We start from the raw sequence: 15,510 nt of genomic DNA, 5'->3' as shown, positions 1-15,510 counted from the left end.
GTGGCAAAGTGCTGGCCTTGAGCTGGAAGAAGCCAGGGATGGTGCTCAGGCCCAGTCCAAGGCACAGGACTGGCCAAAAAAAAAAAAAAAAAAAAAAAAAAAAAAAAACATAAACATAGAAGCAGGCTTTCTGGATATTGAATCTGAGGGGCTAACCAAGTTTGGAGAGTTTGCATGTGTGCACTGTCTTTGGCATGCTTTTATTTAAAATGTTCTTTAGATTATCTTCATATTTAATTGTTATGTATTCTGAACACAATAACTATACATATTACAAATTCCAGACCAAAGTTACCTATTAATACTTTTTGGCTAATAATGTATTTTCCTGTTGATAACGTTAATATTGTATTTACTCTTCTCAGTTTAGTATTTTCTAGATTATCTCTATGAAATCTAAGCTTATACCTACACACATAATTTACTGTATTTGCTTCTAGAAGACATAGTTTAAGCTTTTTGTATATGGTTTTAACCCCTTTTATAGAAATCTTTTTGCATGTTGTGAAACACAGGTCAAGATGCATTGCTTTCTTTCTGGTTACACAGTATTTCCTGCATAAATTACTTGCAATTCCACTTGACTACTTTTCTGGTTATTTAAAAAAACGGCTGCTTAAACAAATTGCTACTGAATCTTCAGTTCCATGAGATGCATTTGTATATATTTATCACAAAAGTAATCTATCTTGAATACTGTATTATTAAAGTCATTCTAAGACTACTTATTAGAAGTCTTGTCTGTCATTTTAGGACTCCTAGAGAAGGAAGGAGACATATTGACTGGGACTTGGAGACTATAATGAAAAGAGTGTGAGAAGGAGTGATGATGTTTGTACATTAGTTGTCTGGGTCGTGATAAAAGTCACAGGAATTGAAATGAGAAGAGAAGCAAAGGGAATCATAAGAAAAGTTGAACTTTTCTTTTGTACACTAAGCTTTGTACAAAAAAGATACATGGCATGGAACTATCTGTGAGGCTGATATACCAGAAGTCTCCAGAAACCAGAGACTGACAAACAGGAATGAGTTTTCCCCTGGAAGGTAAGAAAAGTATAATATTGCTCTTTACTCTCATAAGACTTCTGGCTAAGCCTCATAACAAAATACAGATTAATAAGAGTAAAAAAAATAAGAGATAGAGTTATTTTAAAAATTCTATAACACAGGCCATAAATGAGGACAAAAACCAAGGGAAAACTATTTTATGGCAAGTTTTAATGAAAAATAGATTTAGAAATTAATATTGGACAAAAAATACCATGTAACATACAAAACTGAAAGGAAAAATGTAACAAAGTGCATATCCTCAGTCGAAGTCAAGATGTTTTTTCAGAATGAGGATTTTAGGGTCCGCTGTCAGACAGAGAAGGTCAGAGATTTCATGACATGCATCAATTATGCAGAGAAGTGAAAAGAAGTTTACAAAATCAATAGGTTTTATGACTAGTTTAAGGGAGAAGTGGTTCTACTTTCTATGACCTTTCTTGAAGAATTCTTAGCTTCTATGACCTGCCTTTGGGATTTAAGGAGAGAACTAGCAACGACCTTTACTTGAAAGAACTCAGTATGCCAAATATCATGCATTGGCATATCATCCCAGGATCACACCAAATATATGATGATGTCTGAAAAAAAATTACTGTAGTCCAAGCTAGCAGAGATTTGGGGGAGAGGAAGGCTAACAGGATCGCATCATACCTAATGAGTAGTCTAGGGTGCTGTGCGTTCTGTCCTAAACAGATTATAAACCATACAGTAAAACTCATCCATATGTCAGTAGTGCTGAGGTTGAGAAACACTGTGTAGACCAAGGTGAGGTGTGCAAGTTATTAACACTTACCATCTATGTCAAATGCAGCTCAGTTCTAATATTTTATGTGAATCATCTCATTTTAATTTTTCCACCACAACTCTACGTTAGAGAGTTTCATGACTCTCAATTTACTGATTATACACACTTACATGCTGATACAGGTATAAATAAACAGCAATTCGAAAAGTTACATTTCTTCTGAAGAGTTGTGTAGTCAGGAAGTCCAAAAGTCTGGATTTAACCTCAGAGTGACTTGAGGGTCTCTTCCTAGTCTTTCAACTTCTTTGTTATAACATCAGTTTTGCAGTGTTAAACCATGATATAATGTTTCATATAGTGCAATTCCAGAAACATACTGATGGAATTTACTAGAAAGGGCCAAGTGATTTTGTTCTTGGACTTCCCCCTTATAGAGCTGTCAAAGTAATGAAGAGTAGAATGACCAGAACCACAGCTACCTCTGTCTTGGAAACAATATGTCCCCTATGAGAAACTATAAATTGAGTAGAGAACTTCAGTTCTCCAATGGCCCAATGTTAAGTCTATGGCATAGGATGTAAACATGCGCTCAGTAATTTCTAAACTCAAGGGGCTCAGTAAACTCAGAGGAAATCATCAAAGAGAATAATTTTCTGTGCTTCCCATAATAAATCATCCCACAAGTATGAGGCATAAAAGAAATTCTCATATAAGTGAGGTAATATTCTAGAGACTCATATACATTTTTTCTTCTTCTTCATGTTATTTTTTCTTACTGTGAAGAAATTTCTGAAGAAATCATTACATAGAAATCATGGCACATTAACCAGGGATCACTTCTAAGAGATGACTATAACCTGCTACAATCACCTACAACTTGGACATCAGTGCAAAGAGGAAAGGAAAATCACTTGCAGTCCATCCAGAGAAATAACAGGAATCAGCTTTGCCTCAAAAACCAAAAGTTATATAAATTTGGGGATTCCTAGAGAACATCATATTTATTGCTCTTTTCAGTTCTAATCCCTTGCAGAGTGAAGCAAAGGAAGAAAATATCTAAATGTATCAAAGACCCAATCTCCATCTAATGTCAGAGATATACATCAGTGGGTGAGAGAGGAAAGAAATGAAGCCTTTTCAGCAATCAGAAAGTCTGATGCTTTGGATGTCTTTCTGAATATCTTCAGACAACCCTGAGTCTGGAAACCAGCAGCTCCAGTTCTGGCTTGGAGGCATCTCCCTGTGAAGAAAGAGGCTATGGAAAATGACTCTTCAGTGACAGAGTTTGTTCTTATGGGATTGACAGACCAGCCTGAGCTTCAAATGCCACTTTTTGTACTGTTTTTAGTGAACTATATAATCACTGTGGTGGGAAATTTGAGCTTAATGAACTTAATTTGCATTAACTCACATCTTCACACCCCCATGTACTTCTTTCTCTTTAATCTGTCATTCATTGATTTCTGCTATTCCCTTGTTTTTACTCCTAAGATGCTGGTTGGCTTTGTGTCAGAGAGGAACATCATCTCCTACACTGGATGCATAACTCAGCTATTTTTCTTCTGCTTTTTTGTCAACTCTGAGTCCTACGTGCTGACAGCTATGGCTTATGATCGTTATGTGGCCATCTGCCAGCCTCTGCAATACACAGTCATCATGTCTCCTAGGACCTGTTCTCTGTTGATACTTGGCACATACTTCATGGGGTTTGCTTCAGCCATGCTCCACACCGGGTGTATGATCAGGCTCAGCTTTTGTGATTTCAACATCATCAATCACTACATGTGTGACATCTTCCCTCTCCTCCAGCTCTCCTGCAGCAGTACCTTTGCCAATGAGCTTGTAAGTTCTGTCGTGATAGGTACAGCTATTGTGTTTTGCAGTCTCATTATCTTAATTTCATATGGCTTTATTCTTTTTAATGTCATTCATATGTCATCAGGTAAGGGCTGGTCCAAAGCCATGAGCACGTGTGGTTCTCACATAATCACTGTTGGCTTATTTTATGGCTTTGGGATACTTGCTTATGTCACACCAAAATCGAATGAGTCTGTGGGCCAGGGTAAGTTTTTCTCTGTATTTTATACTCTTGTGGTACCTATGATAAATCCTCTCATTTATAGCCTCAGGAACAAGGATGTCAAACTTGCTCTGAAGAGAACCCTGAAGAGAATCACAAAGTAAGGGAACCACTGGGTTGCCTTGTTCTTTTCACTACTATTCTGCCTTCTTCTCTCTTTTCTGCCTCTACTCATTATCTCTCTGCTTTTGTTCTTCTCTTCATCTTTCTTCCTATCCCTGGGAAACATTATAACACAAGATTTCTTCTTTTCTAAAACTATCCTGTAATTTTGTAGGATTCTCTAGTATTGAAATTGAACATTAGTTCCCAGGTAGCTACAACCTGCTTTTTATTCCCTATGGAACATAGAGATCATCTATTGGTATTTTTTCCTGTATAAAAGTAACACTATTTACACACACACACACACACATACACACACATGCTAGGATGTCAAGGAGTTGTGTATTTTCTGATAATTTCTTTTATTTTTTTCTTTGTTAAAACAATTTTTATAAAGTTATTTCTGTTTCAACAGCTTGATTGCTCATCACTGCATTAAAAAGGAAAGGATGATTTAAAAAAATTGTAACATGACAAAGTAGCAAAACCATCCAGAATTTTAGAGGAATCTGTTTGCAATTGTTGTTTGGCTTGTGTTTTTAATCTTTCATTTCTAATAGATCTGGGTGCTCCGTTGAATTCATGTTCTAGTCTTATGGATGTATGAAAATAGATCACACCTGCCACTCAGTCTATCATTTCAAATATTATTTTCAATCATTAAAACACATTATACTGGTTATTTGATCACAAATAGTACTAAGGCTGTGGCTATTTTTGTCCCATGTATCTATGAATTGCATCAGTGTGTGTAAAATTTATAAAGTGATATCCTTAACTATAGATCAAAGTGCTATCTATGTAGTATCAATATTCTGTCTCTTCAGTTGCATAACTAGTATTTTCTTTTGAAAATAAAAGTTTATTTTTCTGACATTCCCTTAAGATTCCTCTGTACATTACCTTTATAATAACAATATTTTTAAACTTTATTGTCTTTCTTTAAAAGCCATAAGGTCTGAGGATGTAGCTGAGTACAAGAGCACAATCCTAGAATGTGCAAAGTCCTTGGCTAAATCCTCATTATCCTCTAAAATAGGTTATAAAGAAAATGACAATATGTGGTACAAGCCATGACCAATTGATACATATTGCTTCAACATGTAAAATGTAATGTTCCTAGTGTTTCTCTTAGAAGAATAATTTAACTTGGTCTTCCAAAGCATGAATACATTTTTTAAATGAATCCTAATGTATGTAGGTCTCCTATCCTGTTCTCTCAGTGAGGAAATATTTATGTGATTTTCTTCAGGACATAGAACTAATGAGATGCATCCTATTTTGGATGGTTATTGTGCATCCTTTGGAGAAATGAAAGAAAAGAAAGAATTCTGAAGGAAATAAGAAAACTATAAGATATTCAGAAATAGTTCAAAAGTTGGAGTAATGTAGAAATGATAGCCGTATCCATGATACCTTTATCACAGAAATGAAATGAAATTTCAAATAAGGAAGAAAGTAACTCAAAATAAATTATATAAATTATCCTCAAATTATAGGCTGGAGGATAGAGGGAAGGAAGAGAAAACAGAAAGACGTTATTACTTCAATCACGTTCATTTAAATGAACAAAGTAAAAGAAAAAATGAAACCTGTTTCATGTTTTATTTCTGTATGTTAGAGATTAGGCCTCAACTTGACATCCGTTCTATCCATTCTACTTTAGAAGTAAACAAACCACCAAAACCCCATGCAAGCCTTCCGTTGAGTCCTGTTCTCTCTCAAATCTTTAGCATTTTCACCTTGTTTCACTATTGTCATCTGTAGCCAGCCAGTGTGGGTTCAAGGTGTTTCATGATTTCTTCTATCCAAATCTTCATCATCAAATATCTTGACTTGTCTAGGGGATGGTGAACTCTTACCTACTCATGCTACTAGTAGTTAGATAATTTGTGCTAAGAGTGGTCCTTTACTTTTACCTAGTATCTGTTACAGACAAATAGAGCTTTTAAGAGATTTCCTAGTCTCAAATGGTTGAATTAAGCAAGTCTTTGGTTCTCAAGTAATAAGATGCTAAAGACCCTATACAAGTCCGATTTTAAAGTACATATAACACCGTTCTTTATGGTGAGATACAATGAAATATCTCATTTTGATACGCTTAGAGTAGTCAACATTTCTCTGGGATAGTGAGATAGAATAGTTTGGGCTAAACATTCTGAATATACATGCCACTCATTCTCTCCTCCTCCTCCTCCTCCTCCTCCTCCTCCTCCTCCTCCTCCTCCTCCTCCTCCTCCTCCTCCTCCTCCTCCCCCCCCTCCCCCTCCCCCTCCCCTTCCTCCTCTTCCTCCCCCTCCTCCTTCTTGTCCATCATGGGGCTTGAACTCAGGCCTGGGTATTATTCCTGAGTTATTTTGCTCAAGGCTACTGTCCTACTACTTTCAACAGTTACACTGCTCGTTTTCTGGTGGTTACCTGGAGATAAGAGTCTCAGACTTTCCTGCCTGGATGGGCTTTGAACCACAAATCCTCAGATCTCAGCCTCCTGAGTAGCTAGGATTACAGGCATGAGCCACCAGACTCTGAATTACTATTTCTTTAGTCGCCTAGCCTACACTTACTGTGTCCCATTTGGAGTAACTACAAAGAGTTATGCATAATAAACATGACAGGGTCTGGGAATATGGCTAGTGGTAGAGTGCTTGCCTCGCATACATGAAGCCCTGGGTCTGATTCCCCAGTACCACATACATAGAAAAAGCCAGAGCAACGCTGTGGCTTAAAAGCTATAGTGCTAGCCTTGAGCAAAAAGAAGCCAGGGACAGTGCTCAGGCCCTGAGTCCCAAACCCCAGGACTGGCAAAAAAAAACACAAAACACTAAATAAACATAGCAAATTTTTGCTCTAAAAATGTTCTGATTGTGTAATTATACATCTCTGTAGATACATTGTACCCAGAGAACAATATTCTCATCATAATATTTTCATTCTTGGAATAAAATATAGGACTTCACACATGCTAAGCATATGGATAAAGATGAAGACAGTTTTCTAACATCCTCATGGCCAACTGGATGGCAACCATTTCACAGAGAACATATGACAAGCATGAATGGATACAGTTGACATTTGAATGTGGTTGCTCTGATGAATCTGAGATTAGGAATATATCTGGGGAGATCAGCAGTAAGGAAGTGCAATGTAACAACAGCACCTGAGAAAGGAAATACAATGTGACAACCTGTCCTGAGAAAAGAATGGGGTAAAGACATCCCTGAGGGGGAGGAGAAATCTTTGAGTCAGTTCCCAATAGTTACATGCAATCTCTGACAAAAAGAATCCTGAGGAGATTCCCAATATAAAACTCACAAAGTGGAAGTACAGCAAGGTTTGTTGTTGTTTTTTAATTTACCAAGAATAGGGAGAAAGAGAAAAGGGAAGATGAGCATCCCTTGACAAGCAGAGGTGGGGCCAAGCAGCCTTGTCCTTATTCTGGGTGAGATGGGGAATCCAGCTCAAACTTTTCCTAGAAAAGTGGTCATATCCGCTGGAAACCTTTAATCATTTTGCTAAATTCCTATTTTAACATTACCATGCACCCATAAACCTCATAGTTGGAGTGTTCTTAGGAATCACTCCAAGTGTCGACCGTATTTCCACTTAATCATTTAACCAAGAATATATGATGGAAAGCCACAGACTTGAAGCCAGAGCTACCATATCACAAAGCACGTGGTATTTATTTAAGCCTTATAATTCTTTCGGACCTGCTTAGAAATTCAGGAGTAAGTTTCCTCTAGAATATCTCCTAAGTGATCAATTGGGAAGAAATAATGATGTCTATGTTTACATCCTAATTCAAAATAGATGTGACCTTTCCACTAGGAATTACATAATCTCCTGGGTATAGACAATAAGAGCCTCTGTTGTCATTTATTATCATGCAAACTTAATGAATGCCACTAATATTCAACCATTAAAATTCTAGGTAATGTATTACTTTCAGTAAAAGTTTTTGTAAAACTTCGTAAAAAAGTAAAAGCTTTTGTAAAACTTAGTAGATTTTGTTATATTTTTAAAAAATTTGAGTCCCTTAAAAAATAAGTAGTTAACATTTCATGTTTTAGACGCATTCATTTAGCTAATTTAGATTTAGATAAAATCTGATGAGATTTTCACCTATGGGAAAGCAAAGGGTTTTTTTTTTCCCCACATATCCTTTAAATTCCGTAAAAGAACATTTATTTAAACTGGACCTAAGATCCAAGCCCCAGGTCTGCTCTCTCTCAAAAAAAAAAGGGGGGGGAGGTTGAAGGGAGGAGGAGGATTAAAAAAAAAACCCTGAGAACATCATGAGAATGAGATCACAAAATTCCTTAGCCCCCTAGAGAAAGATGAGGCAGGGACCACAGTGCCCTTGGTCATATTTACCTAACACAGCAGGCTTATGTCAACTTCTTCATACCATAGCGATGACAAGCCATTTCCTATTTCTTACAAGGTCTTATGTATAACATTAGTGACTGACGACCAATACACATTCCATGCACCTTCATTGGTTGAGATGCAGTATCACAAACTTCTTGGCCACCAGGCCACCAAACTGCAGTGCACTGATCTCTGCCACCCCAATAACTAGAATCATAGTCTTTAGCCATTGTCCCCTACTTGCACCACAGCCCTTTTTAACACTAGCCATGTAGAAACAAAGACTGAGAAGCTAGGGAGCACAAAATCTGTAGAATCTAGGATCAAAACCAGATCACGTGGTTCTAATTGAAGTGGTATTTCTACCTCAATGTTTGTGTTGAAAGCATAAAATGACAAGATGAAAAAGACTTCTACCTATCTCATCTTTCTATTTAAGTTGACATCTAGTAGTCTCTTATTTATTTTCTTTCAGTGGTGTAACATTAGAAATGAAACATCATTGGGGGGTATGAGGGACATGGTAACAAACTGTACAAGAAATGTATCCAGTGCCTGACATATGAAACTGTAACCTTTCTGTACATCAGTTTGATAATAAAAATTTGAAGAAAAAAAAAGAAATGAAACATCATACTCCTTGCAGAACATGAAAAATTGTGTCAAAGTACATTACTTCATGAATTTGACTACAAATGATTCATGGAACATTTAGCATTTACCCTGGATCAGTTACAAATGGATATAGATAGGCTTCAAAAAAGAGAAGGAAAAAGAATGGTAAGTCATTTGTAGGATTAATGTCACATGAATTTTTAAAATTTTATTTTTGAATTAGCATATATTATCACAGGTTCACCATGATAATTCCATAGATGTATATATCATACATTGAAAATTTTCATCCTCTCTGTTACACTTCCATCCTCACTTCTTCTTCAATACATATCTGATTGATTTCATGATATCTTTATCCCTCAGTAACCTCTTTTCCTCCCTGCCCCACTCTCTGATACCTGCAGACATTAAGCCTTTTATATTTATATTTCATTATCATCATGATTATCACCATTTTAGATCTAGATTCCACTAATGAGCAAAATCCATACTTGAACTTTTGAGCTTGGTTCATCTTCCTAAACATGATGATCTCCAATTCTATCCACTCTCCTACAAATAACACAATTTTGTTTCTGTGAATGATTTATAGTCTGTGATATATTTATGTATATATCGAAATATATTTTGTGTATATTTATATATCATATTTTTTTCATTCATTTATTATTGGGCATCTGGTCTGTAACACATGGATTTTTACTCTGCTTTAATAACACCCATTCATTTTTTAGCATCAATTAATGTACACATGGGTTTTATTTTAGCATATCCATTTAGATAGCATTCATTCTTTTCCCTTACAATCTGAATATATCAGCCATATTTCCTGATTCTTTTCTTCTATACCAAATTATCTCCTATGTTTATATTCTTTCTACTATACTCTAGCGTACCCACTTGTTTCCTATTCCTCAATACCATCAAGATTGTTACTGCCTTTGGGTCTCTACTCAGCTCTTTCTCTGCTTGGAATACTGTAGATGGGGAGGGGATCACTCTCTCTGAGTTTGCATGCTACTTAACAGAAAAGCCCTTCCTGACTACACATTCTAAAGTAAGCACACATTTACTCTCTATTATCACATAACTTTGTATAGTGTTTTCCTAACATATTGTGTGTGTGTGTGAGAGAGAGAGAGTACTTGCTCATTATCTATCTCTCCTTTCCACTCGCAAACCATTTGCACCTTACTAATCTTACTATAGGCAATTAGCTCCCTGAGGGAATAGACTTTCTTAGCTGCTATATATTTTTAAAATTTTTATTGTCAAGGTGAAGTACATACGTTAGGTAGTGAGTACATTTCTTGTCCAACCTGTTACCCTCTCCCTCATTTTTCTCCCACCTTCCCTCCTCCCCTTGACTGCTATATTTTTGATATTTAAACGAAGCCTAGATATGTTGATATCTAAAATAGTAATGATGCTGTTTATATTTTCTGATTAAGTAAACTAGAGTTTACTTAATGTTTCACTTTATGTTAAACTCTCGAACAAATGAAATGGAAAGTATTAAAGGGAAATAATGACTACTAATGCAATAAATTATATAATTTATTAAAGGAAAAGACAGAAATACCGTTACTGATAATTGGTACACTTTTGGAGTAAAATTCTTACCAATAAAGATTTTCTCTATACCCTCATTCCTTCTCTGAAGACCAAGACGTAAAATCCAATGTAGATTCCCTTAATCCTGGATGCTATAGATTGTTATCAGAAACTAGGATAATGAGAACATGTTAGCCACACTTTATCACATTGCCTCAGGACTAAAGTGGAGGGACCAGAATAAGAGCACCTTTGACACCAGTACTTTTCTCCTTTAGAGAAATGAGGAAATCTTACAAAGTAAAATCCCCTACAACATGCAACTGATATTTATTAAATGAATTAACAAATTACAGACTACAAGACAATCAAATTTAAAATATTAATGGCACTAGTAAGTTGAAATTCTAGATGAACCAGGCTGATGATATAACTCAGTCACAGAGCATTTGCCTAGCAATGCTTGAAACACTGAGTATGAGCCTCAACACTGAAAAAATACATTAAAGGGCTGGGGATATAGCCTAGCGGCAAGAGTGCCTGCCTCGGATACACGAGGCCCTAGGTTCGATTCCCCAGCACCACATATACAGAAAACGGCCAGAAGCGGCGCTGTGGCTCAAGTGGCAGAGTGCTAGCCTTGAGCAAAAGGAAGCCAGGGACAGTGTTCAGGCCCTGAGTCCAAGGCCCAGGACTGGCAAAAAAAAAAAAAAAAAAAAAAAAATACATTAAAAATACCTGACCATTTCTGAATTCATAGCACTCAAAATTTTTTTTCCAGTCCTGGAGCTTGGGACTCAGGGACTGAGCACTGTCCCTGGCTTCTTTTGCTCAAGGCTAGCACTCTACCTCTTGAGCCATGATGCCACTTCTGGATTTTTCTGCTTATGTGGTGCTGGGGAATTGAACCCAGGGCTTCATGTATGCTAGGCAAGCACTCTACTGTTAAGCTACATTCCCAGCCCCAGTATTCAATTTTTGTATGTAAAACCTATCATTTCTATGACTAGTATGATCACCAGGCTGGAATCAATCTCTAGTCCAGCAAGAAGAAGAAAAACTTTTAATTTATGAAACTAAATTGGAAGATGACAGAATAAATTTTTCTTTTTCCTCTCTGAAAGGATGATGATGAGATAATTCTCTTCCATATACTGTCTTTACTTGTGAAATTATTTATTTTATATATATTTTTATTATCAAACTGAATTACAGAGAGGTTACAGTTTCATACATTAGGCATTGTATACATTTCTTGTACTGTTTGTTACCTCGTCCCTCATTCCCCCCTCCCCCTCCCCCTCCCCCTTTCCCTTCCCCCCATGAGTTGTTCAGTTCATTTACACCAAACATTTTTGCAAGTATTGCTTTTGTAGTTGTTTGTCTTTTTTTACCCTGTGTCTCTCGATTTTAGTATTCCCTTCCAATTTCCTAGTTCTAATACCAGTATACCCGGTTTCCAATATACTCAGATAAGATACAGAGAAGGTACAACCACAGGAAGGTGATACAAGAATATCATCAATAATAGAGGCTACAATTACATATGGCACGTTGAATGTAGTTAAAACAATTGTTTCCATAACATGGAGTTCATTTCACTTAGCATTATCTTATGTGTTCATAAGGGTATAGCTATTGGGCTCCTGTGATCCTCTGCTGTGACTTGCCTAAACCTGTGCTAATTATTCCCTATATTTCTTTAGTTAAGTTTTGCTTTTTTTTCTTTATTGTCAAAGTGAAGTACAGAGGGGTTACAGTTTCATATGTAAGGCAAGTCCATTTTTATCCAACTTATTACTTCCTCCCTCATTTTCCCCCACCTACTCCTTTCCCATTTCCCTAATAATTATGAAATTATTTCTATAGATATGATTGAGATTTTATGTATATTAAATCATTTTGCATTTTATTTTGAAAAATAAAATATTTTGATAAATAAAATACTTGATAATAATTACTAGTCTCTCCATTATTTCTTTGGATTTTATTGTTGACATTTTCATTATTGTTTTATAGTGATAGAAGTCAAACACAGGTCCTCATACATGTTGGGCCACTACCACTGAGTTACTTCCCAAGTACTTACGTCAGTTTTAAATATCATATACCCTAACTAAGATTTAAAATTTATAGCAATCACAGCTTTGACTTATGTGAGTACCCTTTTCTTCAAAGTCTTTCTCACAGCAGTGTGGACATCTTTGTTTCTCAAACTGTAGATGAAAGGATTCAGCATTGGGCCCACAATGGTATAAAACACTGTCGCTACCTTATCTTCATCCTGGGATCCAATAGAAGGCTTAAGATACATGAATGACGCTGCTCCGAAGAAAAGAGAAACAGCAATTATGTGAGAACTGCAGGTACTGAAGGCTTTAGATCTGCCCTCTGTAGAACGGATGCAGATGTTACAGAGGATCAAGGTATAAGAAACAAAGACAGTCAGACTAGGTACTATTACATTGACACCCACCACAATGAAAACCATCAGCTCATTGATGGAGGTACTTGTGCAAGAGAGCTTCAGGAGAGGAGGTATGTCACACATGTAATGATTGATGACATTGCCAGCACAGAAGGTGAGTCTCAGCATGGATCCAGTGTGGGCCATGGCACCCACAAACCCCATTACATACACACCCACCATCATCCTAAGGCAGACCTGAGGGGACATGATGACCCTATAAAGCAGGGGCTTACAGATGGCCACATATCGGTCATAGGCCATTGCTGTCAAAATGTAGCATTCATCAATAACAAAAAAGCAGAAGAAAAAGAGCTGAGCCATGCATTCTGCGTATGAGATGATGTTCTGTTTTACAAAACTCGGTAACATTTGGGGAATTATAACCGTGGAGTAGCAGAGATCAACGAAGGAAAGGTTGAAGAGAAAGTAGTACATAGGAGTCTGCAGGTGAGGATTCAAGATAATCAGAATCATCAAGCCCAGGTTCCCCAACACAGAGATCACATAGATTCCCAAGAAGAGAAGGAAGAGAGGCAGCTGGAGCTCTGGCTGTTGTGTTAAGCCCAGCAGGACAAACTCAGTCACCAAAGAATTATTTCCAGAGATCATTCTTCCCTGGGCCACGTCTGTGGGAATGGGTGAAATAGTAACAGAAAAATGAGATTCCAGCCTTTTTCACCCAACCCCACCATCATAATAATGAGACTCAGAATAGAAGGATGAACTCAAGCCCATCCTTATCTAGGCCATGGTTTTATTAATTTTATAAACTTGATAGAACATATAAAGACAAGTATTAAATATATATTCCAGGGGCTGGGGATATGGCCTAGTGGCAAGAGTGCTTGCCTCATATACATGAGGCCCTGGGTTCAATTCCCCAGCACCACATATACAGAAAACGGCCAGAAGTGGCACTGTGGCACAAGTGGCAGAGTGCTAGCCTTGAACAAAAAGAAGCCAGGGACAATGCTCAGGCCCAGAGTCCAAGGCCCAGGACTGGCCAAAATAAATAAATAAAAATAAAAATAAATAAATATATATTCCATATATATGTATATGGAATCCCATAAAAAGAAGATTCTAGAAGCCAATGGCTGTTCTTGCCTCTGCAGCATCTCTACTCCACTTCTGCCTTGTCAGTTAATGACCTGCCTCAGGGTCGGTGGTGGTCAAAGCAGGAGGATGAGAGACATAATAAGAGCTCACTAACTCCCATAGTTGAGGTTTAAAGAATAGCAGCAAAGTACAAACAACCCAACACTTACCCTTCTGCTTGGGGACTTCAGAGGACCTTGCAATCTCTTTCTCTATTCTCAATCACGGATAAGTGCACATCCCAGTGAAGAATTTTAGGAGTGCACAACACAGAAAAGAGAGTCTGTTTTTGTTGTGGTTACTGTTATTCATAGTGAGAGTAAGGGATACATTTTGGAGTAAACAAGCCAGAATATAGCACTTAATCCCCCAGGTTCTTACAAGCCATGAGTTACAGATCATGATTTCTGGGAACAGTTTTGCCACGGTATCTTCTCCAGCCTAGCAGGTGGTAAATAACATCTGCTGGTGTCAAAAGATCCATCTGCTTATATGATCCAAGGGTTTTTTTTATGATCTTTTAAGTGCTAGGGACCTGTGCATCCCAATTCTTTCCCTGGAGATTAGACTGTAGAGTTAAACAAAATTATCTACCCTGCAATTACAGCCCAGATCATAATTACAACATTGGCTTATTAGAAGAGTGATATTCTATGTCAATTTTGACTTTTTACCAAAATGGGCACATCTCCAAACAGCAAAGCAAGGAAACCTACCCTCTACTGGTAGTGTGTACTTCCTAATTTCCACCACTAGATATATTATCCATTCATCTGTGTGTTTGTATTATCTTCCCTTAATACATGGATCCACATACATTTGAATGTATGCTCCAAAATGGCAGAGTTTTGGTCTAGTGATAGAGTGCTTGCCTAGCATGCATGAAGCCCTGGGTTTGATTGTTCAGTACCACATAAACAGGAAAATTCAGAATTGGCACTGTGGCTCAAGTGGTAGAGTGCTAGTCTTGATCAAAAGAAGCTCAGGGACGGTGCCTAGGCCCTGAGTTTAAGCCCCAGGACTGGCAAAAAAAAAAAGTGGCAGTTTTGTCTTTTTCCTCCAGTTCTATTTCTGTAGCACCTAGAGCAATACCTGACACATACGGTAAGTTCTCAAGAATAAGTAAAATAAAGGAATAAACGAATTTAGGAGCCCTATGCCACCGTTTCCCAGAACATATACTAGATACCGCAGTCTTTTTGTCCCATAGGTAAAGGCTTATACAGTGCCAGTACTTATACATGTAGCCAAGAATGTGGGAGGAAACCATCTGTGAGATAAGTAAAGGCCACACTGAGTTCTCAGAGGACATCAAAGATCACTCCACGTCAGAGTTATTCAGTTCAGAAAAGAAAAGAAAACCTAAGATTTCCTTCCTCTCTGAGGATTTGCACAGGCTCTCTGAGAAGTCCCAAAGTC

At 37.3% G+C, this 15,510-nt stretch overlaps 2 protein-coding genes across 2 annotated transcripts; one reads left to right on the top strand and one right to left on the bottom strand.

Moving 5' to 3' along the window:
- The first annotated feature begins 3,031 nt into the window (after positions 1–3,031).
- Positions 3,032–3,979, top strand: LOC125349527 (olfactory receptor 143-like). The gene has a single exon (XM_048343744.1). It carries the CDS (start codon positions 3,053–3,055, stop codon positions 3,977–3,979), a length of 927 nt encoding a protein of 308 aa, XP_048199701.1. The 5' UTR covers positions 3,032–3,052.
- Positions 3,980–12,675: 8,696 nt separating this feature from the next.
- On the bottom strand, positions 12,676–13,611 carry LOC125348028 (olfactory receptor 147-like). Its single transcript, XM_048340966.1, has one exon. It carries the CDS (start codon positions 13,600–13,602, stop codon positions 12,676–12,678), a length of 927 nt encoding a protein of 308 aa, XP_048196923.1. The 5' UTR covers positions 13,603–13,611.
- Positions 13,612–15,510: the final 1,899 nt, after the last annotated feature.

This window comes from Perognathus longimembris, chromosome 3, assembly GCF_023159225.1.
Source record: "Perognathus longimembris pacificus isolate PPM17 chromosome 3, ASM2315922v1, whole genome shotgun sequence".
Taxonomy (NCBI): domain Eukaryota; kingdom Metazoa; phylum Chordata; class Mammalia; order Rodentia; family Heteromyidae; genus Perognathus; species Perognathus longimembris.
This window is presented reverse-complemented; position numbering and strand designations above follow the sequence as displayed.

Excerpts from the sequence above, each read along its gene's own strand:
- LOC125349527 (XM_048343744.1), top strand. The coding sequence starts at position 3,053 with ATGGAAAATGACTCTTCAGTGACAGAGTTTGTTCTTATGGGATTGACA.
- LOC125348028 (XM_048340966.1), bottom strand. The coding sequence starts at position 13,602 with ATGATCTCTGGAAATAATTCTTTGGTGACTGAGTTTGTCCTGCTGGGC.